This window comes from Oncorhynchus masou, chromosome 13 (genome assembly GCF_036934945.1).
Source record: "Oncorhynchus masou masou isolate Uvic2021 chromosome 13, UVic_Omas_1.1, whole genome shotgun sequence".
NCBI lineage: Eukaryota > Metazoa > Chordata > Actinopteri > Salmoniformes > Salmonidae > Oncorhynchus > Oncorhynchus masou.
In genome coordinates, this window is record NC_088224.1 from 68,838,810 (window position 1) to 68,862,642 (window position 23,833).

Below are 23,833 nucleotides of genomic sequence, written 5' to 3' on the forward strand. Positions count from 1 at the left end.
GAGTATGTCAAATCAAGATATTGTCAATCAACTATACATCAATTATTATGGGGCTGTCTCATTTGATATACCTTCAATAGAATGTGGATTCTCCCAGGTAATGCTTTGCCTCAGCGTGGCTGTGTCTGCCACTGTTTTGACTTAACGTGCTGTTCATACTCACTAGGTCTCACCTCATCCCTTTAATGTATCTAAAGGAATCAACCAAGGCTCTGTGCTTGGCTCTCAGCTTTATGAAGATGGATTGGAGTAATAGACTTCTCCCTGATCGATAGAGAGATGCACACCAGACAACTTATAACTCCATACAACCCCCACCTCCTTTTACCAATGACTCTGTATATTTCACAAGCTATGGAAATCTCCCATCATTCTGACTGAGTGCTCTCCATTCCAGGTGGATGGGTTATCTTGGCAAAGGGGAAACACTGACTAACAGTCTCTTGACTAGATGTCGACCGATTATGATTTTTCAGCGCCGATACCGATTATTGGAGTACCAAAAAAGACGATACCAATTAATCGGCCGATGGTTTTTTGTTTTTTTTGTAATAATGACAATTACAACAATACTGAATGAACACTTATTTTAACTTAATATAATACATCAATAAAATCAATTTAGCCTCAAATAAATAATGAAACATGTTAAATTTGGTTTAAATAATGCAAAAACAAAGTGTTGGAGGGGAAAGTAAAAGTGCCATGTAAGAAAGCTAACGTTTCAGTTCCTTGCTCAGAACAGGAGAACATATGAAAGCTGGTGGTTCCTTTTAACATGAGTCTTCAATATTCCCAGGTAAGATGTTTTAGGTCGTAGTTATTATAGGAATTATAGGACTATTTTCCTCTATACCATTTGTATTTCATTAACCTTTGACTATTGGATGTTCTTATAGGCACTTTAGTGTTGCCAGTGTAACAGTATAGCTTCTGTCCCTCTCCTCGCCCCTACCTGGGCTCGAACCAGGAACACATCGACAACAACCACCCTCAAAGTAGCGTTACCCATGCAGAGCAAGGGAAACAACCACAGGCTCAGAGCAAGTGACGTTTGAAATGCTATTAGCGTGCACTAACTAGCTAGCCATTTCACTTCGGTTACACCAGCCTCATCTCGCGAGTTGATAAGCTTGAAGTCATAAACAGCGCAATGCTTGACACACAACGAAGAGCTGCTGGCAAAACACACGAAAGTGCTGTTTGAATGAATGTTTACATGCCTGCTTCTGCCTACCACCGCTCAGTCAGATACTTAGATACATGTATGCTCAGTCAGATTATATGCAACACAGGACACGCTAGATAATATCTAGTAATATCATCAACCATGTGTAGTTAACTAGTGATTATGATTGATTGTTTTTATAAGATAAGTTTAATGCTAGCTAGCAACTTACCTTGGCTCACTGCATTTGCGTAACAGGAGTGGAGTGCACAAGGACTAGTTAACTGTAAGGTTGCAAGATTGGATCCCCCGAGCTGACAAGGTGAAAATCTGTCCTTCTGCCCCTGAACGAGGCAGTTAACCCACCGTTCCTAGGCTGTCATTGAAAATAAGAATGTGTTCTTAACTGACTTGCCTAGTTAAATAAAGATTAAATAAAGGTGTAAAAAAATATATTTAAAAAATCAGCAAAACTTGAAATCGGCCCTAATTAATCGGTCATTCCGATTAATCGGTCAACCTCTACTCTTGACCATAGCACGGGTCAAGAGATAACAAACAATTAAACCAGTGGCATTGTGTCTGTTGGCTGTGTTTAAATTTCAAGTAAACTGTCAAAATAAAGAGAGTCGCACACTCCATATATAAACTCCCAGTAATTTATTGGGTATTTACCAACGTTTTGAAGGAGGCACAGTGATGCCGAAACGTTGGTAAATACCCAATAAATTACTGGGAGTTTATATATGGAGTGTGCAACTCTCTATATTTCGATAGTTTACTTGAAATTGAAACACAGCCAACAGACACCATGCCACTGGTTTTCTATGTTATTGTTTGTTGTCTCTTGACCCATGCTATGCCAAGATAACCCATCCACCTTACAGGGCCAATTGTGAGCCGCTCTATGGGTCTCCCAATCGCGGCCTGTTGTGATACAGCTTGGATTCGAACCAAGGTGTCTGTAGTGACGCCTCTAGCACTGAGATGTAGTGCCTTAGACCGCTGCGCTACACGGAAGCCATCGGGATGATGTTGGGAGGATGTTGTTGACATAGTGATCATTGTCATCCAGATTTTACATCCGTTCTGACTACATACCTCCTGCTCTACACAATCAATGTCTTCCTTTTCTTCTCTCCCGAACTCTCTGTGCGGTCTGGTTGAAGGACATTCCTGCATCCCTCCCACTCTCTTCTTTCTTATCTAGGGCTGTCAGTTGTAGGGTAATCTCATCCTTCATTCATTCCTTCTCTGAATCATGTTGCTTTATTTTGGCTTTCCTTCAGCTTTCCTTCTGGTCCTCTTGGTGCTGGGCTAGGGCAGTGGAGGCTTTTATTTAGTCTGTGTTATCTGGTTCTGGCTGCTTGTATATTTGATCTGTTTGCATCGCTGAAATCTACTTTCCTCTGCTCGGAGCCCCGGGCTTTCTGTTGTGTTCTTCTCTCTACTTTAAACACGTTTCACACCTCACAGGCGTTGTGTTCTTCTCTCTACTTTAAACATGTTTCACACCTCACAGGCGTTGTGTTCTTCTCTCTACTTTAAACATGTTTCACACCTCACAGGCGTTGTGTTCTTCTCTCTACTTTAAACATGTTTCACACCTCACAGGCGTTGTGTTCTTCTCTCTATTTTAAACATGTTTCACACCTCACAGGCGTTGTGTTCTTATCTCTACTTTAAACATGTTTCACACCTCACAGGCGTTGTGTTCTTCTCTCTATTTTAAACATGTTTCACACCTCACAGGCGTTGTGTTCTTCTCTCTACTTTAAACATGTTTCACACCTCACAGGCGTTGTGTTCTTCTCTCTACTTTAAACATGTTTCACACATTTACATTACATTTAACATTTAAGTCATTTAGCAGACGCTCTTATCCAGAGCGACTTACAAATTGGAGAATTCACCTTCTGACATCCAGTGGAACAGCCACTTTACAATAGTGCATCTAAATCATTAAGGGGGGGGTGGTGAGAAGGATTACTTATCCTATCCTAGGTATTCCTTGAAGAGGTGGGGTTTCAGGTGTCTCTGGAAGGTAGTGATTGACTCCGCTGTCCTGGCGTCGTGAGGGAGTTTGTTCCACCATTGGGGGGCCAGAGCAGCGAACAGTTTTGACTGGGCTGAGCGGGAACTGTACTTCCTCAATGGTAGGGAGGCGAGCAGGCCAGAGGTGGATGAACGCAGTGCCCTTGCTTGGGTGTAGGGCCTGATCAGAGCCTGGAGGTACTGCGGTGCCGTTCCCCTCACAGCTCCGTAGGCAAGCACCATGGTCTTGTAGCGGATGCGAGCTTCAACTGGAAGCCAGTGGAGAGAGCGGAGGAGCGGGGTGACGTGAGAGAACTTGGGAAGGTTGAACACCAGACGGGCTGCGGCGTTCTGGATGAGTTGTAGGGGTTTAATGGCACAGGCAGGGAGCCCAGCCAACAGCGAGTTGCAGTAATCCAGACGGGAGATGACAAGTGCCTGGATTAGGACCTGCGCCGCTTCCTGTGTGAGGCAGGGTCGTACTCTGCGGATGTTGTAGAGCATGAACCTACAGGAACGGGCCACCGCCATGATGTTGGTTGAGAACGACAGGGTGTTGTCCAGGATCACGCCAAGGTTCTTAGCGCTCTGGGAGGAGGACACAATGGAGTTGTCAACCGTGATGGCGAGATCATGGAACGGGCAGTCCTTCCCCGGGAGGAAGAGCAGCTCCGTCTTGCCAAGGTTCAGCTTGAGGTGGTGATCCGTCATCCACACTGATATGTCTGCCAGACATGCAGAGATGCGATTCGCCACCTGGTCATCAGAAGGGGGAAAGGAGAAGATTAATTGTGTGTCGTCTGCATAGCAATGATAGGAGAGACCATGTGAGGTTATGACAGAGCCAAGTGACTTGGTGTATAGCGAGAATAGGAGAGGGCCTAGAACAGAGCCCTGGGGGACACCAGTGGTGAGAGCGCGTGGCGAGGAGACAGATTCTCGCCACGCCACCTGGTAGGAGCGACCTGTCAGGTAGGACGCGATCCAAGCGTGGGCCGCGCCGGAGATGCCCAACTCGGAGAGGGTGGAGAGGAGGATCTGATGGTTCACAGTATCGAAGGCAGCCGATAGGTCTAGAAGGATGAGAGCAGAGGAGAGAGAGTTAGCTTTAGCAGTGCGGAGCGCCTCCGTGATGCAGAGAAGAGCAGTCTCAGTTGAATGAATAGTCTTGAAACCTGACTGATTTGGATCAAGAAGGTCATTCTGAGAGAGATAGCGGGAGAGCTGGCCAAGGACGGCACGTTCAAGAGTTTTGGAGAGAAAAGAAAGAAGGGATACTGGTCTGTAGTTGTTGACATCGGAGGGATCGAGTGTAGGTTTTTTCAGAAGGGGTGCAACTCTCGCTCTCTTGAAGACGGAAGGGACGTAGCCAGCGGTCAGGGATGAGTTGATGAGCGAGGTGAGGTAAGGGAGAAGGTCCCCGGAAATGGTCTGGAGAAGAGAGGAGGCGTTGTGTTCATCTCTCTACTTTAAACATGTTTCACACCTCACAGGCGTTGTGTTCTTCTCTCTACTTTAAACATGTTTCACACCTCACAGGCGTTGTGTTCTTCTCTCTACTTTAAACATGTTTCCACTTTACAGTTGTGTTCTCTCTACTTGAAACATGTTTCCACCTCACAGTTGTGTTCTCTCTACTTGAAACATGTTTCCACCTCACAGTTGTGTTCTTCTCTCTACTTTAAACATGTTTCACACCTCACAGGCGTTGTGTTCTTCTCTCTACTTTAAACATGTTTTCCACCTCACAGTCGTGTTCTTCCGTTGTGGCTGTAAGCTGCTCTCATCAGCGATGCTCTCTGGGAAATGACTCTTCCTGTCTTAACTCGGGCCTTTCTCAACTCCTGCAGGGTGTTGTTGGGATCTGGATGCTGAAATGTGTGTGTATGTGTTGTCTGCATCTACACATGTTAATGTACAGTATTTGCATACCTATGTAAATTTGTTTGAAATGCATCTACACATTTTTGTGTATTTGCATGTGTGTGTTGACAGAGAAAGACAGAGAAAGAAATAGAAGGAAGATAAAGGGCTGAAGAGACAGACTGTGACCAGTAGGCCTCCCAGTGTGATCGTAGTGGACAGGCCTGGCAGGACAGTTTCACAGACACTCTGAGATGCCAGGCATGTGTGAGTGTGTGTGTGTGAGCGAGCGAGAGAGAGAGAGCAGTGTATTGGACATGGTGTGTCACTCTGTCTCTATGACCCAGCCTATAAAGGACTACCATCTGACCATGGTACTGTGACTGCAGCAGCCCAGAGCAACCGTCACAGCAGACAACCAGTCTGACCATGGTACTGTGACTGCAGCAGGCCAGAGTGATCATCACAGCAGACAGCCACTCTGACCATGGTACTGTGACTGCAGCAGGCCAGAGTGATCATCAGCAGACAGCCACTCTGACCATGGTACTGTGACTGCAGCAGCCCAGAGTGATCATCAGCAGACAGCCACTCTGACCATGGTACTGTGACTGCAGCAGCCCAGAGCGACCATCACAGCAGACAACCACTCTGACCATGGTACTGTGACTGCAGCAGGCCAGAGCGACCGTCACAGCAGACAACCACTCTGACCATGGTACTGTGACTGCAGCAGGCCAGAGCGACCGTCACAGCAGACAACCACTCTGACCATGGTACTGTGACTGCAGCAGGCCAGAGCGACCGTCACAGCAGACAACCACTCTGACCATGGTACTGTGACTGCAGCAGGCCAGAGCGACCGTCACAGCAGACAACCACTCTGACCATGACTCATGCTCATCATTAGCACATCACGCTGTCGCTTCAACTGACTGATGACCGTCCAATGGGAGTCTGATAATCCTCTGATTGGTAGTTACACGCCGTGTGTCTCTAATGTAGTCTCTTTCCACACCTGCTGTGTCTGGGTTTGGCTAAACTAGGGGAAATGTAGCAAAGGACAGAAATAAACTGTATGGAAATGTCTGTATTGACAGAATCAAATATGGATTTTTTTGTGGCAACCGTTCGTCTAACCCCGCTCTCTGTGTATCTGTGTGCAGTAGATTCTATCTGCTGTGCCTGTGTGCATGTGTTCCAGTAGATTCTATCTGCTGTCCCTGTGTGTATGTGTTCCAGTAGATTCTATCTGCCTTCTCCTGTGTGTATGTGTTCCAGTAGATTTTATCTGCTGTCCCTGTGTGTAGATTTTATCTGCTGTCCCTGTGTGTATGTGTCCCAGTAGATTTTATCTGCTGTCCCTGTGTGTATGTGTCCCAGTAGATTTTATCTGCTGTCCATGTGTGTAGATTTTATCTGCTGTCCCTGTGTGTCCCAGTGTCCCTGTGTCTATTCCTGTGTCTGTCTAGATTTCCCCTCCTGCTCTTTGTTAACCAACCAAATAATCTGTTCAGTTCTCAGCATCAACTATGTGATTAGTTTCTATGTGATTGGGTTCAATGATAATTTCATGGTGGATTGCAGGTCGCCATTAACCAAAAGATGATGTAATGGTGGATGGCAGGTCGCCATTAACCAACAGATAATATAATGGTGGATGGCAGGTTGCCATTAACCAAAATATAATATAATGGTGGATGGCAGGTTGCCATTAACCAAAAGATAATATAATGGTGGATGGCAGGTCGCCATTAACCAAAAGATAATGTAATGGTGGATGGCAGGTTGCCATTAACCAAAAGATAATGTAATGGTGGATGGCAGGTCGCCATTAACCAAAAGATAATATAATGGTGGATGGCAGGTCGCCATTAACCAAAAGATAATATAATGGTGGATGGCAGGTCGCCATTAACCAAAAGATAATATAATGGTGGATGGCAGGTCGCCATTAACCAAAAGATAATGTAATGGTGGATGGCAGGTCGCCATTAACCAAAAGATAATGTAATGGTGGATGGCAGGTCGCCATTAACCAAAAGATAATATAATGGTGGATGGCAGGTCGCCATTAACCAAAAGATAATATAATGGTGGATGGCAGGTCGCGATTAACCAAAAGATAATGTAATGGTGGATGGCAGGTCGCCATTAACCAAAAGATAATATAATGGTGGATGGCAGGTTGCCATTAACCAAAAGATAATATAATGGTGGATGGCAGGTCGCCATTAACCAAAAGATAATATAATGGTGGATGGCAGGTTGCCATTTACCAAAAGATAATGTAATGGTGGATGGCAGGTCGCTATTAACCAAAAGATAATGTAATGGTGGATGACAGGTTGCCATTAAACAAAAGATAATGTAATGGTGGATGGCAGGTCGCCATTAACCAAAAGATAATATAATGGTGGATGGCAGGTTGCCATTAACCAAAAGATAATATAATGGTGGATGGCAGGTTGCCATTAACCAAAAGATAATGTAATGGTGGATGGCAGGTCGCCATTAACCAAAAGATAATATAATGGTGGATGGCAGGTTGCCATTTACCAAAAGATAATGTAATGGTGGATGGCAGGTTGCTATTAACCAAAAGATAATGTAATGGTGGATGACAGGTTGCCATTAACCAAAAGATAATGTAATGGTGGATGGCAGGTCGCCATTAACCAAAAGATAATGTAATGGTGGATATCAGGTCGCCATTAACCAAAAGATAATGTAATGGTGGATGGCAGGTCGCCATTAACCAAAAGATAATGTAATGGTGGATGGCAGGTCGCCATTAACCAAAAGATAATATAATGGTGGATGGCAGGTTGCCATTAACCAAAAGATAATATAATGGTGGATGGCAGGTCGCCATTAACCAAAAGATAATATAATGGTGGATGGCAGGTCACCATTAACCAAAAGATAATATAATGGTGCGTCAGTATCCGAAAGGTTGCTGGTTCACCTAGTCGAGCCAACGAGGTGAAAAGTCTTTCCATGTGCCCGTGACCAAGGCACTAACCCTTAATGCTCTTTTAATATATTCTGGATGAGAGTGTCTGCTAAATGACTAAAATGCAAATGTAAATCTTCCTCCCTGTGTGTCTGTGTGTCCCAGCAGACAGATTGTAACCCTCCTCCCTGTGTGTCTGTGTGTCCCAGCAGACAGATTGTAACCCTCCTCCCTGTGTGTCTGTGTGTCCCAGCAGACAGATTGTAACCCTCCTCCCTGTGTGTCTGTGTGTCCCAGCAGACAGTTTGTAACCCTCCTCCCTGTGTGTCTGTGTGTCCCAGCAGACAGATTGTAACCCTCCTCCCTGTGTGTCTGTGTGTCCCAGCAGACAGATTGTAACCCTCCTCCCTGTGTGTCTGTGTGTCCCAGCAGACAGTTTGTAACCCTCCTCCCTGTGTGTCTGTGTGTCCCAGCAGACAGATTGTAACCCTCCTCCCTGTGTGTCTGTGTGTCCCAGCAGACAGATCGTAACCCTCCTCCCTGTGTGTCTGTGTGTCCCAGCAGACAGATTGTAACCCTCCTCCCTGTGTGTCTGTGTGTCCCAGCAGACATATTGTAACCCTCCTCCCTGTGTGTCTGTGTGTCCCAGCAGACAGATTGTAACCCTCCTCCCTGTGTGTCTGTCCCCCAGCAGACAGATTGTAACCCTCCTCCCTGTGTGTCTGTGTGTCCCAGCAGACAGATTGTAACCCTCCTCCCTGTGTGTCTGTGTGTCCCAGCAGACAGATTGTAACCCTCCTCCCTGTGTGTCTGTGTGTCCCAGCAGACAGATTGTAACCCTCCTCCCTGTGTGTCTGTGTGTCCCAGCAGACAGATTGTAACCCTCCTCCCTGTGTGTCTGTGTGTCCCAGCAGACAGATTGTAACCCTCCTCCCTGTGTGTCTGTGTGTCCCAGCAGACAGATTGTAACCCTCCTCCATGTGTGTCTGTGTTCCCCAACAGACAGATTGTAACCCTCCTCCCTGTGTGTCTGTGTGTCCCAGCAGACAGTTTGTAACCCTCCTCCCTGTGTGTCTGTGTGTCCCAGCAGACAGATTGTAACCCTCCTCCCTGTGTGTCTGTGTGTCCCAGCAGACAGATTGTAACCCTCCTCCATGTGTGTCTGTGTTCCCCAACAGACAGATTGTAACCCTCCTCCCTGTGTGTCTGTCCCCCAGCAGACAGATTGTAACCCTCCTCCCTGTGTGTCTGTGTGTCCCAGCAGACAGATTGTAACCCTCCTCCATGTGTGTCTGTGTTCCCCAACAGACAGATTGTAACCCTCCTCCCTGTGTGTCTGTGTGTCCCAGCAGACAGTTTGTAACCCTCCTCCCTGTGTGTCTGTGTGTCCCAGCAGACAGTTTGTAACCCTCCTCCCTGTGTGTCTGTGTGTCCCAGCAGACAGATTGTAACCCTCCTCCCTGTGTGTCTGTGTGTCCCAGCAGACAGATTGTAACCCTCCTCCCTGTGTGTCTGTGTGTCCCAGCAGACAGATTGTAACCCTCCTCCCTGTGTGTCTGTCCCCCAGCAGACAGATTGTAACCCTCCTCCCTGTGTGTCTGTGTGTCCCAGCAGATGTGCTGGAGGGGAAGAGTGCCATCCTCCTGGGGATGAGTCAGTGGAACTCCAACGACCTGGTGGAGCAGATCGAGACCCTGGGACACATGGACCAATCACAAGGTATGTTACACGCAGGGTATACTGAGGGCACTAATGCCCACTGAACATCTTTTCAACTCTCTCCATCTCCTATTGTAGTACTGCGGAGCTGCTCGCTCTCTAAGACTTACATGCACGCTCTAACACAAAAAAGCGCAAACTCACACGCACACATTCACACTGTTTTGTGCAGTTAAACAAATAATTTCACACAACAAAACATAAATGAGGGCTTTGAATCATTCAAATTAAAACAAATTCAAACATCAATTTATGTGTTTGTACATTCGGTTAGTTTAACAGAAATCAGACAGGGCTTGATGCTCTGCTGCATGTATTGATTTGTAAAATTAGAATTTTCCTCCTTGTTATCGGTCAATACAATCTCCCACAAACAATTTAGTTTGTGCTTATGGTTTATTTTTGTTTTTGTTTTTGTTTCATTTATTTTTTATTTTTTTATTTAATCTCAGTGCTCTGATTTGCAAACCCCAGGGATTTATTTGGTCTTAAGTAACTCCCTCTCTCTTGGTTATTATTTTGGTCTTTGAAGATTGACAGGCCCCTTTCCTGAGGCAAATCCATGCATGCCTACTGGAAGCAGCTACAGTGATTCAACTACCTTCTCTGAAAATGACCTCTCCATCACTCTGCTTCCCTTCATTCAGACTGGTGATGTTTATCAACTGACATCAACTGTATCAAAACTCAGTGGCGTGCCGTGGGCCTGGGGGCTGGGCCTTCAGTGAGGTCCTACACAGCCCCACCCGAATTAATCCACCTCTTATTACCATCATTATGATGCCATGGTTAGACACTATACATTTAGACAGAAACGCAGTATAAAACCAGGCGTTGCATCACCTTGAAATTTACACTTTTATTCATAGAATTGCAGGGGAAGAGTACAATACCTTTTCATTGTGCAGCTCCCGTTGCCCTGTGCGCTTGTTCGTTGAGCTGTAGATCCACTCGGGTGTCCCCAAAAGCTTTCAAAAGCACCATTGCTTGTAAGTGCCCAGCCGTGTCTCATTGCTGCCTTGGTTAGACAACTCGAGTTTGCAAAGCCAGTGTGGCTCCAAACACCAAATCTATCACTTGCAAATAATAGGCATTCCCAGCAGTACAGTTTGCAGTGCTTCTCGGAACCTGTGAGCCATTGATAGCGCTCGTAGTTGGAACTTTGAAAGTGGAGAACGAACCCCTTTCCCGCCTGTGACAGGCTTTGTAGCGTCGGTGTTGGGCGACCTCTCCTGACAATGTCTAACTTTTCTTGAAAAGTTTGTCTTGAATGGCGTTATAATTATATCCTCGACCAAATCGATATCTTCTCCTCCCGCCATTGTGGGTTAAAAAAAACAACTTAGTGGTACGCAAATTAATTAGTTTATCAAATTCAGTTTCCTAGTTCTGAGGTTTGCATATACCTGCCCATATAGGACCTGCCTCTCAATATTGGTAATCCAATCAAAAGACGTGCACGCACTACGCCTGCTAGCTGGCTCTTGTGTAACACTGGAGCCAGCCAGCAGGCGTACAATAGCCAACTCTAAAGCTGATTGGTTGACACTAAATTTTCATCTCCATTCACTTTAAGCTACAAGCGCCCGCACTGTTGATTCTGAAGGCCTGAAAATGGCTGTGTGCTTTTTTGACTTGGCTGTGATTTAACATAATCATATGTTGTGCGTTTGTTTTAAAGAATTGTTTAAATCGGACACGATGGGTAGATTAACAAGAAGTTTATCTTTTATTTACTGTATTGGACTTGTTAACCTTTTGCGTGTAGGGGGCAGTATTTTAGTTTTTGGCTAAAAAAACGTACCCATTTGAAAGGGCCTATTTCTCAGCCCCAGAAACTAGAATATGCATATAATTGTCAGATTAGGATATAAAACACTCTAAAGTTTCCAAAACTCTAAAAATATTGTCTGTGAGTATAACAGAACTGATATTGCAGGCGAAAGCCTGAGGAAAATCCAATCAGGAAGTGCCTCTTATTTTGAAACCTCTCTGTTCCTATGCATGCCTATCCTCCATTTAAATCGATATCAACCAGATTCCCTAAGGTGTCAACAGTCTTTAAACATAGTTTCTGGCTTTTATGTTGAAAAATGAGCGCGAAGGATCACATTGCGTAAGTGGATAGGTGGGGGCTCTCAGAGTGAGTTTTTGCGCAACTGAGTAAGCCGCCATTGTTCTGAGTAAAGCCGCTGTTATTGAAAAACCTACACACTCGGTTGATATATTATCGAATATATATTTTAAAAACAACATGAGGATTGATTATATAAAACATTTGACATGTTTCTGTGGACATTATGGATATTATTTGGAATATACGTCTGCGTTGTCGTGACCGCTCTTTCCTGTGGATTTCTGAACATAACGCGACAAACAAAATCGGTATTTGGGGTATAAAATTGGTATTTGGGGTATAAAAATAATATTTATGGAACAAAAGGAACATTTGTTGTGTAACTGGGAGTCTCGTGAGTGAAAGCATCCGAAGATCATCAAAGTTAAACGATTAATTTGATTGCTTTTCTGATTTTCGGGACCAAGCTTCCTGATGCTAAGTGTACATGATGTTATGCTATGCTATCGATAAACTTACACAAACGCGTGGATTACTTTCGCTGTAAAGCATAATTTCATAATCTGAGACAACAGGTGGATTAACAAAAGGCTGAACTGTGTTTTGCAATATTGCACTTGTGATTTCATGAATATGAATATTTTTTTGTAATATTATTTGACTGTTGCGCTATGCTATTCAGTGGTTGCTGATGAAAATGATCCCGCTAACGGGATGGGTAGCGCCAAGAAGTTAATGTGTGAAAGTTACATATTTCCAAGAAATATTTTTGAATTTCGCACGCTGCCTTTTCAGCGGAATGTTGTCGAGGGGTTCCGCTAGTGGAACGCCTGCGCTAGAAAGGTTAAAACCTACCCTAACCAGAAACTGTGGATAGATGGCGGCATTGGCGCAAAACTGAAAACGAGAAACAACGCAGTTAACCATGAAAAAGAAAACTGGGATTATGGTTGAATACAAACAGTGTAGTTTTTCCCACTGCAAGGTAATCATACAAGCGAAATGTTAGTATAGGGACAAAGTGGAGTCACAATTCAATGGCTCAGACACGAGACGTATGTGGCAGGCTCTACAGACAATCATGGAATACAAAAAGAAAATGTCACGGACACCGACGCCTTGCTTCCAGACAAACTAAACACCTTCTTTGCCCGCTTTGAGGATAACACATTGCCACCGACATGGCCCACTACCAAGGACTGTGGGCTCTCCTTCTCCGGGGCCGATGTGAGTAAGACATTTAGACGTGTTAACACTTGCAAGGCTGCCGGCCCAGACGACATCCCTAGCCATGGCCTCAGAGCATGCTCAGACCAGCTGGTGTGTTTACGGACATATTGAATCTCTCCCTATCCCAGTCTGCTGTCCCCACATGCTTCAAGATGGCCACCATTGTTCCTGTACCCAAGAAGGCAGAGGTAACAACTGAATGACTGTCGCCCCGTAGCACTCACTGCTGTCATCATGAAGTGCTTTGAGAGACTAGTCAAGGATCCTATCACCTGCTTCAAGATGGCCACCATTGTTCCTGTACCCAAGAAGGCAACAGTAACTGAACTGAATGAATGTCGCCCCATAGCACTCACTGCTGTCATCATGAAGTGTGTTGAGAGACTAGTCAAGGATCCTATCACCTCCACCTTACCTGTCACCCTAGACCCACTGCAATTTGCATACCACCCCAAATATGTCTGGACAAGAGGAATACCAATGTAAGAATGCTGTTCATTGACTACAGCTCAGCATTCGACACCATAGTACCCTCCAAACTCATCATTAAGCTTGACGCCCTGGGTCTCAACCCCGCCCTGTGCGAATAGGTCCTGGACTTTCTGACCGGCCGTCCCCAGGTGGGGAAGGTAGGAAACAACATCTCCACTTCGCTGTTCCTCAACACTGGGGCCCCACAAGGGTGTGCGTTCAGCCCCCTCCTGTGCTCCCTGTTCACCCATGACTGCGTGGCCATGCACGCCTCCTACTCAATCAACAAATTTTACTACAATCAGTAGTAGGTTTTATCACCAATAATGACGAGACAACGTATAGGGAAGAGGTGAGGGCAGGAAAACAACCTCTCACTCAATATCAACAAAACAAAGGAGATGTTCGTGGACTTCAGGAAACAGCAGAGGGAGCACACCCCTATCCACATAGACGGGACAGCAGTGGAGAAGGTGGAAAGTTTTAAGTTCCATCGACGTACACATCACGGACAAACTGAAATGGTCCACTCACACAGACGAAGGCGCAACATTGCCGATGAGCGCCGATATGTTTTATCTGTAATTTCTCTTCGTATTTCTCTTCATAAGAAAAGGTTTAAAAAGCATTTGCCAGTAGATTGTCAATTTGATTCGTGATGATGACTGCTAGTTAAGATTTTGAAAGTATGATGTTGACATGATCAGTCCAATCAAGGCTACTGTAAGTTTATCTGTGGCCAATGACCTTGAGCCTTCTTGGATGGGCACTTCTAATGTAACTCTATGGCAGAACCCAAGGGGCTTGAATTTTCAAGTTCTACCCTTAGACAGAACACTGAGCTAATACAGTGGGGCAAAAAAGTATTTAGTCAGCCACCAATTGTGCAAGTTCTCCCACTTAAAAAGATGAGAGGCCTGTAATTTTCATCAAAGGTACACTTGAACTATGACAGACAAAATGGAGAAAAAAAAATCCAGAAAATCACATTGTAGGATTCTTTATGAATTTATTTGCAAATTATGGTGGAAAATAAGTATTTGGTCAATAACAAAAGTTTATCTTTTGTTTTGTTAAATACCCTTTGTTGGCAATGACAGAGGTCAAACGTTTTCTGTAAGTCTTCACAAGGTTTTCACACACTGTTGCTGGTATTTTGGCCCATTCCTCCATGCAGATCTCCTCTAGAGCAGTGATGTTTTGGGGCTGTTGCTGTGCAACACGGACTCAAGTCCCTCCAAAGATTTTCTATGGGGTTGAGATCTGGAGACTGGCTAGGCCACTCCAGGACCTTGAAATGCATCTTACGAAGCCACTCCGTTGCCCGGGCGGTGTGTTTGGGATCATTGTCATGCTGAAAGACCCAGCCACGTTTCATCTTCAATGCCCTTGCTGATGGAAGGAGGTTTTCACTCAAAATCTCACGATACATGGCCCCATTCATTCTTTCCTTTACACGGATCAGTCGTCCTGGTCCCTTTGCAGAAAAACAACCCCAAAGCATGATGTTTCCACCCCCATGCTTCACAGTAGGTATGGTGTTCTTTGGATGCAACTCAGCATTCTTTGTCCTCCAAACACAACGAGTTGAGTTTTTACAAAAATGTTATATTTTGGTTTCATCTGACCATATGACATTCTCCCAATCTTCTTCTGGATCATCCAAATGCTCTCTAGCAAACTTCAGACGGGCCTGTAGATGTACTGGCTTAAGCAGGGGGACACGTCTGGCACTGCAGGATTTGAGTCCCTGGAGGCGTAGTGTGTTACTGATGGTAGACTTTGTTACTTTGGTCCCAGCTCTCTGCAGGTCATTTACTAGGTCCCCCCGTGTGGTTCTGGGATTTTTGCTCACCGTTCTTGTGATCATTTTGACCCCACGGGTGAGATCTTGCGTGGTGCCCCAGATCGAGGGAGATTATCAGTGGTCTTGTATGTCTTCCATTTCCTAATAATTGCTCCCACAGTTGATTTCTTCAAACCAAGCTGCTTACCTATTGCAGATTCAGTCTTCCCAGCCTGGTGCAGGTCTACAATTTTCTTTCTGGTGTCCTTTGACAGCTCTTTGGTCTTGGCCATAGTGGAGTTTGGAGTGTGACTGTTTGAGGTTGTGGACAGGTGTCTTTTATACTGATAACAAGTTCAGACAGGTGCCATTAATACAGGTAATGAGTGGAGGACAGAGGAACCTCTTAAAGAAGAAGTTACAGGTCTGTGAGAGCCAGTAATTTTGCTTGTTTGTAGGTGACCAAATACTTATTTTCCACCATAATTTGCAAATAAATTCATTAAAAATCCTACAATGTGATTTACTGGATTTTTTTTCTAATTTTGTCTGTCATTTGTCTGAAGTGTACCTATGATAAAAATGACAGGCCTCTCTCATCTTTTTAGGTGGGAGAACTTGCACAATTGGTGTCTGACTAAATACTTTTTTTGCCCCACTGTAATTCCGTAACTAGAGAACATTACCAATACTCCGTATTTTCCACTGGCTGCCCCACCATGCGACTTTATTAACCCAATGTTAATATATAGATATATTTTACATTATTTGCAAACTGATATGTGACACGTATTAATGCCAAAATAACATGCAAGCCTGCCCCACCTGCCCTGAATGACGGGTCGCCACTGGTTTTTCGAGACATACAACCATCACTATTACTAATTACATCACATGAACTTTACATGATAAATCAAAGGATGTGAATCTTGTCAGCACTTCAGAGCTGAAGTTAGTGAGTGAGGTTTGAAGTCTGAGGAAGGATCAAAGTCAGATAGTTTTGTCTTCTTTTGTCTTCTCTAAGGCTTCACTGAGAAACCATTCATTGCCAGCTCAAGGATTACTGATTGATCTCTCTGACTGTATTGTACTCAGAGAACATTTCTTGGTTGGCTATAACATCATAAAATGCAATATCATGCAGGAAAACATGCAGTACCAGTCAAAGGTTTGGACACACCTACTCATTTATTTTTTTACTATTTTCTGTATTGTAGAAGACATCAAAACTATGAAATAACACATGGAGTCATGTAGTAACCAAAAATGTGTTAAACAAATCCAAATCTATTTTATATTTTGGATTATTGAAAGAAGCCACCTTTTGCTTTGATGGCACACTATTGGTATTCTCTCAACCAGCTTAATGAGGTAGTCACCTGAAATGCATTTCAATTAACAGATGTGCCTTGTTTAAAGTTAATTAGTGGAATTTATTTCCTTCCTAATGCGTTTGAGCCAATCAGTTGTGTTGTGACAAGGTAGGGGTGGTATACAGTCCATATTATGTCCATATCAAGTCCATATTATGGCAAGAACAGCTCAAATAAGCAAAGTGAACGACAGCCCATCATTACTTTAAGAAGGTCAGTCAATCTGGAAAACGTCAAGAACGTTGAAAGTTTCTTCCAGTTCAGTCGTAAAAACCATCAAGCGCTATGATGAAACTGTCTCTCATGAGGACCGCCGCAGGAAAGGAAGACCCAGAGTAACAGACACATCTCAACATCAACTGTTCAACTGTGTGAATCAGGCCTTCATGGTTGAATTGCTGCAAAGAAACCACTACTAAAGTACACCAAAAATAAGAAGAGACTTGTTTGGGCCTCAAAACACGAGCAATGGACATTAGACCAGTTGAAATATGTCTTTTGGTCTGATGAGTCCAAATTTGAGATTTTTGGTTCCAACCGCCGTGTCTTTGTGAGAAGCAGAGTAGATGAACGGATGATCTCCGCAGGTGTGGTTCCCACTGTCAGTGATTTATTTATAATTCAGGGCTCACTTAACCAGCATGGCTACCACAGTATCCTGCACTGATACGCCATCCCATCTGGTTTGCGCTTAGTGGGACTATAATTTGTTTTCCAACAGGACAATGACCCAGCACACCTCCAGGCTGTGTAAGGGCTATTTGACCAAGAAGGAGAGTGATGGAGTGCTGCATCAGATGATCTGGCCCCCACAATCACTCAACTTCAACCGAATTGAGATGGTTTGAGATGAATTGGACCGCAGACTGAAGGAAAAGCAGCCAACAAGTGCTCAGCATATGTGGGAACTAGTTCAAGACTGACCACCTCATGACGCTGGTTGAGAGAATGCCAAGAGTGTGCAAAGCTGTCATCAAGGCAAAGGGTGGCTACTTTGAAGAATCTAAAATCTAAAATATATTTAGATTTGTTTAACATGTTTTTGGTTACTAAGTGATTCCATGTTTTATTTCATAGTGTTGACGTCTTCACTAGTATTCTACAGTGTAGAAAATAGTAAAAATGAAGAAAAACCCTTGAATGAGTAGGTGTGTGTGTATATATATATATGTATGTATGTAATGTATGTATGTAATGTATGTATGTGTGTGTGTGTGTGTGTGTGTATGTGTGTGTGTGTGTGTGTGTGTTTGTACTCCGACATTGCTCGTCCTAATATTTCTATATTTCTTAAGTCCATTTTTTTACTTTTAGATTTGTGTGTATTGTTGTATATTGTTAGATACTACTGCACTATTAGAGCTAGGAACACAGTCATTTTGCTACACCTGCAATAACATCTGCTAAATATGTGTTTGCGACCAATTGAATTGATTTGTATGTTGGGAATGCCAGCTAGGCCCCTGACAGCTCCTCTGCTCTTTTACTTACTCACTTGATTTCTGTTTAATTGGCGTCAATGGCTGATCATTCTGGTTACCCATGCAGGGATGAGGAGCTGAGCTGAACAGGGATAGCTAAGTGCTTAAGGGAATTCACTGGACTAGGCTGGAGTATGGTTTTGGAGAAAACAATGGTTACCCTGGGCTAGTAATGTGCAACAGTTAAGATCTGTCACGGCCTCAATTCCTGAAGGCCCGCACACTGTTTATGCTCCCAATTCACCGCATTATTGACACCGTTTCAATCCAAAACAGATCTTCATCGGGTCAGACTCACATCCCAAAATATACACATTTCACCTCACATGACCATTACACACATGACACATGGTGGGTGTGAAAACATTTAAATTCACCTTTTGCGTATAGTCAATCATAATTCATCACCGAGGCACCATATGGTCCTAAAATATAGTTTACATACAAATCGGTCCTAGTTAATACCTAGGCAACAGTAGAAAAGCTTTACTCTGGAAGCTGTTGGAATACCACCCATATAACCATTAAGCGCAGGATATGCAGTGGTTGTAGATATAATTACAGTGCCTATTTCAAGAACAACTTGCGTACCTCAAATAAATTGATATCAATGAGATGGGCACGTAGTACTCACAAAAAAATGGAATATATGCATATGTACAATATTAACAATTGGAGACCTGGATGGCAAGACAAACCAACGTAACATATTCATGTAAGAAATGGTCTGAAATCAAACTCTTGGTTCAGATATTTAGGAGGCATGGTGGACAAAGGGTAAATCCAATACAACAGCCTCCTTACACTAATATACACTCCATTCCCTTAATATAAGTCCAGAGGCTTTATGCCACACAAACTCAGCCTGACTAACCTCCCTGAGAAATAAGAGAATGTAGATTATTCTCAGGCCCTGCAGCCAGCACTGGCATTGACTTTACTTTGTATCTATCTCTCAATTTCTCTTTCACTAACTCACTCTCTCTTAGTCATGTTCTGTCTCTATCGCTCTTCCAGTCCCTCTATCAAAGTTTCTGTCTTTCAATTTAGCTCCGTTTCCCTTTTTCTTGCTTTCTTAATTTTCTCTCTATCTGTTCCTACATTAATAAAGCCATCTTAAACCCCCCACTATGAGCACTCAGCTCTCTACAATGACAGAGTCACAGCAATGGATAACAGCACTGACAGGCTTCCCTGCAGCATCCCTGCTTCTAATATACTGTAGCAGTCCTCTGTTCCCCCTCCACAGCCTGCCCAGCAAAGCCACAAACAGAGCCCTCCATTAACATTATAGATCTGTCTCACGTCTTTAGGCCTCTCCACCTCTCCACCTGGATAAACAAGGTCTTATCGGCATATTTCTGCAACGCAGCTGTGACTACATTAGATCGCTATGTTTTTCCACTTCACTCAGTGATTGATGCATTGTCTCAGCCTAAAATAGCTTAATTACATAACTGATATTTTGGGAGTTATGGAGTGTATGGAAAACAAGAAAACAGTGGATTGTGATTTGGCTGTTGTCAGAGTGGCTCAGTGCTGCCAGGCCTGCGAACCATTAGCTTACATCACTGTGTCAACACTAAGGCGGTGGTGTAAAGTCATTACTACTTAAGTAGTTGTTTGGGGTATCTGTATTTTAACTGTATTTAAACTTTTACTTCGCTACATTCCTAAAGAAAATCATGTACTTTTTACTCCATACTTTTCCCCTGAGGCCCAAAAGTACATTTTTAATGTTTAGCCGGATAGGGAAAGGGTCCATTTCAAGCACCTACCAAGAGAACATCTCTCCTGCCTCTGATCTGGCAGGCTCACTAAACACAAATGCATTATTTGTCAATTATGTTGCAGTGTGCCCCTGGCTATAGGTAAACGTTAAAAACTAGAAAATGGTGCCATCTGTTTTGCTTAATATAAGGAATTTGAAATGATTTATACTTTTAGAATTACTTTTGATACTTAAATATATTTAAAACCAAATACTTTGACTTTTACTCTAGTAGTATTTCACTGGGTGACTTTCACTTTTACTTGAGTAATTTTCTATTAAGGTATCTTTACTTTTACTCAAGTATGACAATTACATACTTTTTCCACCACTGCACTAAGGAAGTACTTAAGTTGACTAAGTAAAATTACTAAATGTAACAGTATTGCTTACAGCTCTTGCCCCAACCTGGGCTCGAACCAAGGACCCTCTGCACACATCAACAACAGTCACCCTCGAAACATTGTTACCTATCGCTCCACAAAAGAGTGTGCAAAGCTGTCATCAAGGCAAAGGGTTGCTACTTTGAAGAATGTGAAATATAAAGTATATTTTGATTTGTTTAGCACTTTTCTGGTTACTACTTGATTCCATATGTGTTATTACATAGTTTTGAATTCTTCACTATTATTGAAAAATGTAGAAAATAGTCAAAATAAAGATAAACCCCCTTGAATGAGTAGGTGTGTCCAAACTTCTGACTGGTGCCATACATATATTTTTAGATAAGACCAAAATTAAAGGAATAGTCTTAAGCGTGGAAGCTGAATGGTCCACAGAGAGTCCACACCCTTCTCATGATGGCACCACACATGTTATTTATCACCCAAGCCAATTTGAGGTTCTGGGATGGGACTGAGAGAGAGGAGTGTTTAGCCAGCTGCTCTCTCTATCTCTGTCTACTGTAGCTAGCTGCTCTCTCTAGCCCTACCTACACTCCGTAGCTAGCTGCTCTCTCTATCCCTGTCTACTGTAGCTAGCTGCTCTCTCTAGCCCTACCTACACCCTGTAGCTAGCTGCTCTCTCTATCCCTATCTACACCCTGTAGCTAGCTGCTCTCTCTAACCCTACCTACACCCTGTAGCTAGCTGCTCTCTCTAGCCCTACCTACACTCTGTAGCTAGCTGCTCTCAGACATGTACAAATGTAGTGGGAATAGCATCTTCTCCATCCTCATCTGTATTCTCCTCATTGCATCATTCTCGCCCCTGGCCAGCCAAGTCCTTTTTTAAATACACTGCTACCCTAGCAGGCACAATCTCCCTTTTACGCTAATTCCTGTTTAATTACTTTTTCCATTTTTGCCTTATTGCTATTTCCCTCGTTAAACAGAAAATACTGGAAGCATGAGAGCTGGGGAGACAAAGACCTTCTCTGTCTGGAATAATAAAAGTGTGTCAAAAAAGAAAGGCAGAGCAGAGCAGAGATAATTATAACAAGCGATAGAGTTTATAGCCGAGGCTATGTGGGCTATTGGATCACAGTATCGAATCGCAATACATATCAAATCGTGACAATCGCAATATATATCAAATCGGCAGAATTATTAGATACTACTGCACTGTTGGAGTTAGGTAAGCATTTTGCTACACTCGCAATAACATCTGCTAAACATGTGTATGTGACCAATAACATTTGAATTGATTTGATGCATCGTGTAATATCACAGAGTGAGGTCCTTGGCCATTCCCAGCCCAAATGAACAGACGAAGCTGGATGTTTGCATACCTCCACTGTTCCAGGGAAAGGTCAGAGGTCACAGCTCCATGTCAGATCATACTGAAAACAAGCTTTCATTAGGATCAGCATCCAAAATGGCACCCTATTCAATATAGTGCACTACTTTTGACCAGAGTCCTATGCGGGCCATAGTCATGAGTTGACAGTGCATATAGGGTGCCATTTCTGATGCAGACCCAGACTGGTTCCTAACCGTTTCCATCCATCACTCATTTTCCTAATTTGTACTCGTTCAATATATGGTTAATTAACAACGACATGCTCTGGAAAATGTATTACGTAACCTAGTTTATTGACTGTGGCAAACTGGCAATCATGTTAAGGGATCTAACTTTGTTAGAATTGATTGTGATTCTATTGTGATGTCTGTCTGTGGTATTGGGAGGCAAGTGCATAGCTAGCATTCCCTGGCTGGACCAAGTGAATGTAGTTAAGGTGCTTAGCGCTCTACACAAAACAGTGTTGGCATGCGATGAGTGAGTTGTCACATTGAATTCATACATTCCCTCCAGCACTAAGTGCCTTAGTTGTCAAACAGGGCTCACCTTTAAGTGTTGTTCTGGCTAGGTTCTCCCAGGGTCTACCTCTCCAGTGAGGCCTCTCTAAGAGTTAGCCTCACAGTTCACAAACCCTCAGTCGCAGTGGAGCTGACATTACATAGCCCTGTTGGTGATATTTTGGGAAATATATTTTGTAGTGTGTACAACTTTTTTATTGGAAATCTGTATTCTGTCAACTCACTCTTTCTGTCTTTGGCCTCACAGCAACTTGGCAACGTTTGGAGTCTCTGCAATTGGCAGGGACAGGAGACATGGAAGGACAACAACATGCCTTCATTGAATGTATGGAGGAATGACATTCTAAGACATAGTGGCCAAGACAGAACGGCACTGAGGGATCAGGACCCAAATCAATAATTCACCCTTCCTTCACAAGCTAGCACTGACATACTGCCAATATCCTTTCTCCCTGTTGCTTCTCTCTCTCTCCCAGTTTCTCTCTTCCTGCTGATCTCTTTTTCTACTGCTTCCCCTCTCCCCTCTCCCCTCTGTCTGTCTCTCTCTCTGTCTCTGTCTCTGTCTCTGTCTCTGTCTCTCTCTCTCTCTCTCTCTCTCTCTCTCTCTCTCATATTCTTATTTGTTTACAGTTTATTCACACTATTAAATATTAAACTATTATTGGTTATGGTTGTCCTACAGAACACTATTTCCATGATTCAATTTATTATACAGCATTTTACTAAATGAAAAATGTCCACATTTAGTACTAGCAAACAAACCAAATGTCAATTTTTTTTACTGCACTATTAAATGACTCAAGAGTCTGAAACTGAAGTGAATATGACGGCTCTGAGAGTGTGGTTGAGATGTGGTGGTGACAACAGACATCGCTTCTGAGTTCTGGCACCCTTAGCTCCTGACTTGGAGGAGTCTAGAGAGGGCTTTATATGCAAATGCATTAGTTTAGTGAGAGAGGCAGACAGTGACCATATGTGCCTCTGAGCCTTGTAATGCACATATTGATTGGCACAACACGAGAGAGGGACGGCGCTGTGAGAGAGAGTGAGGGAGAGATAATAAGAAAGGTAAAAGTATAAGAAAGAGGGAGGGAGAGTTAGACTCTCTTGGTAACCTGGATGGATCCCCTGCTGTTAGCTAGGCTGTCAAGCTGCAGGAGAGGCTTACAGAGGACCACAGGAAACTGCTTTTCACCACTCAGCTTCCCTGTCACAAATAGGATTACGTCAATGCACTTCAACATTCAAAAAATATGTCTTATTTATAGTAAAGTAGGCTTCTGTCTGTCTACAACCAGCTGTGCTTGTACTGTATGTAGCTTCCACTGATGCTTACACAAAAGCTTCCCCTGTCTACCAAGGCTATATTTTAGCATAGCTTTCAGGGTTGTACCTAATTGAAAATTTGTTCACCAATTTAAAAGCAAGTTGAAGATCACTAGGGACTGTGTGTTGGGTTTACTCAACCCATTCTGTTACTCCATGCTACTCAATAATTGAGAGGTTTGTTTTGGTTGCAATTAATGTTACGTAAGTAGCAGAAATACTTATTTGTAAATATGCAGAGAACCTCTGATCACACATTCATTTTAAATGTATGACTAATCTGGTACTGTGCTCCCTGTACTGGTCCAATGTTATTCCACC

The 23,833-nt window shown here is 43.5% G+C and overlaps 1 protein-coding gene across 2 annotated transcripts in view; it reads left to right on the forward strand.

Annotated features, from left to right (window-relative positions):
• Nucleotides 1-23,833, forward strand: part of LOC135552938 (membrane-associated phosphatidylinositol transfer protein 3-like) — a 145,655-nt gene that overhangs the window by 48,937 nt on the left and 72,885 nt on the right. The window contains exon 3 of one of the 2 annotated variants that reach the window (XM_064984893.1): nucleotides 9,633-9,740. In XM_064984893.1, coding sequence (XP_064840965.1) covers nucleotides 9,633-9,740 — 108 coding nt within the window. The remainder of the gene's footprint in view (nucleotides 1-9,632; nucleotides 9,741-23,833) is intronic. The other variant, XM_064984894.1, reaches the window with a different exon arrangement.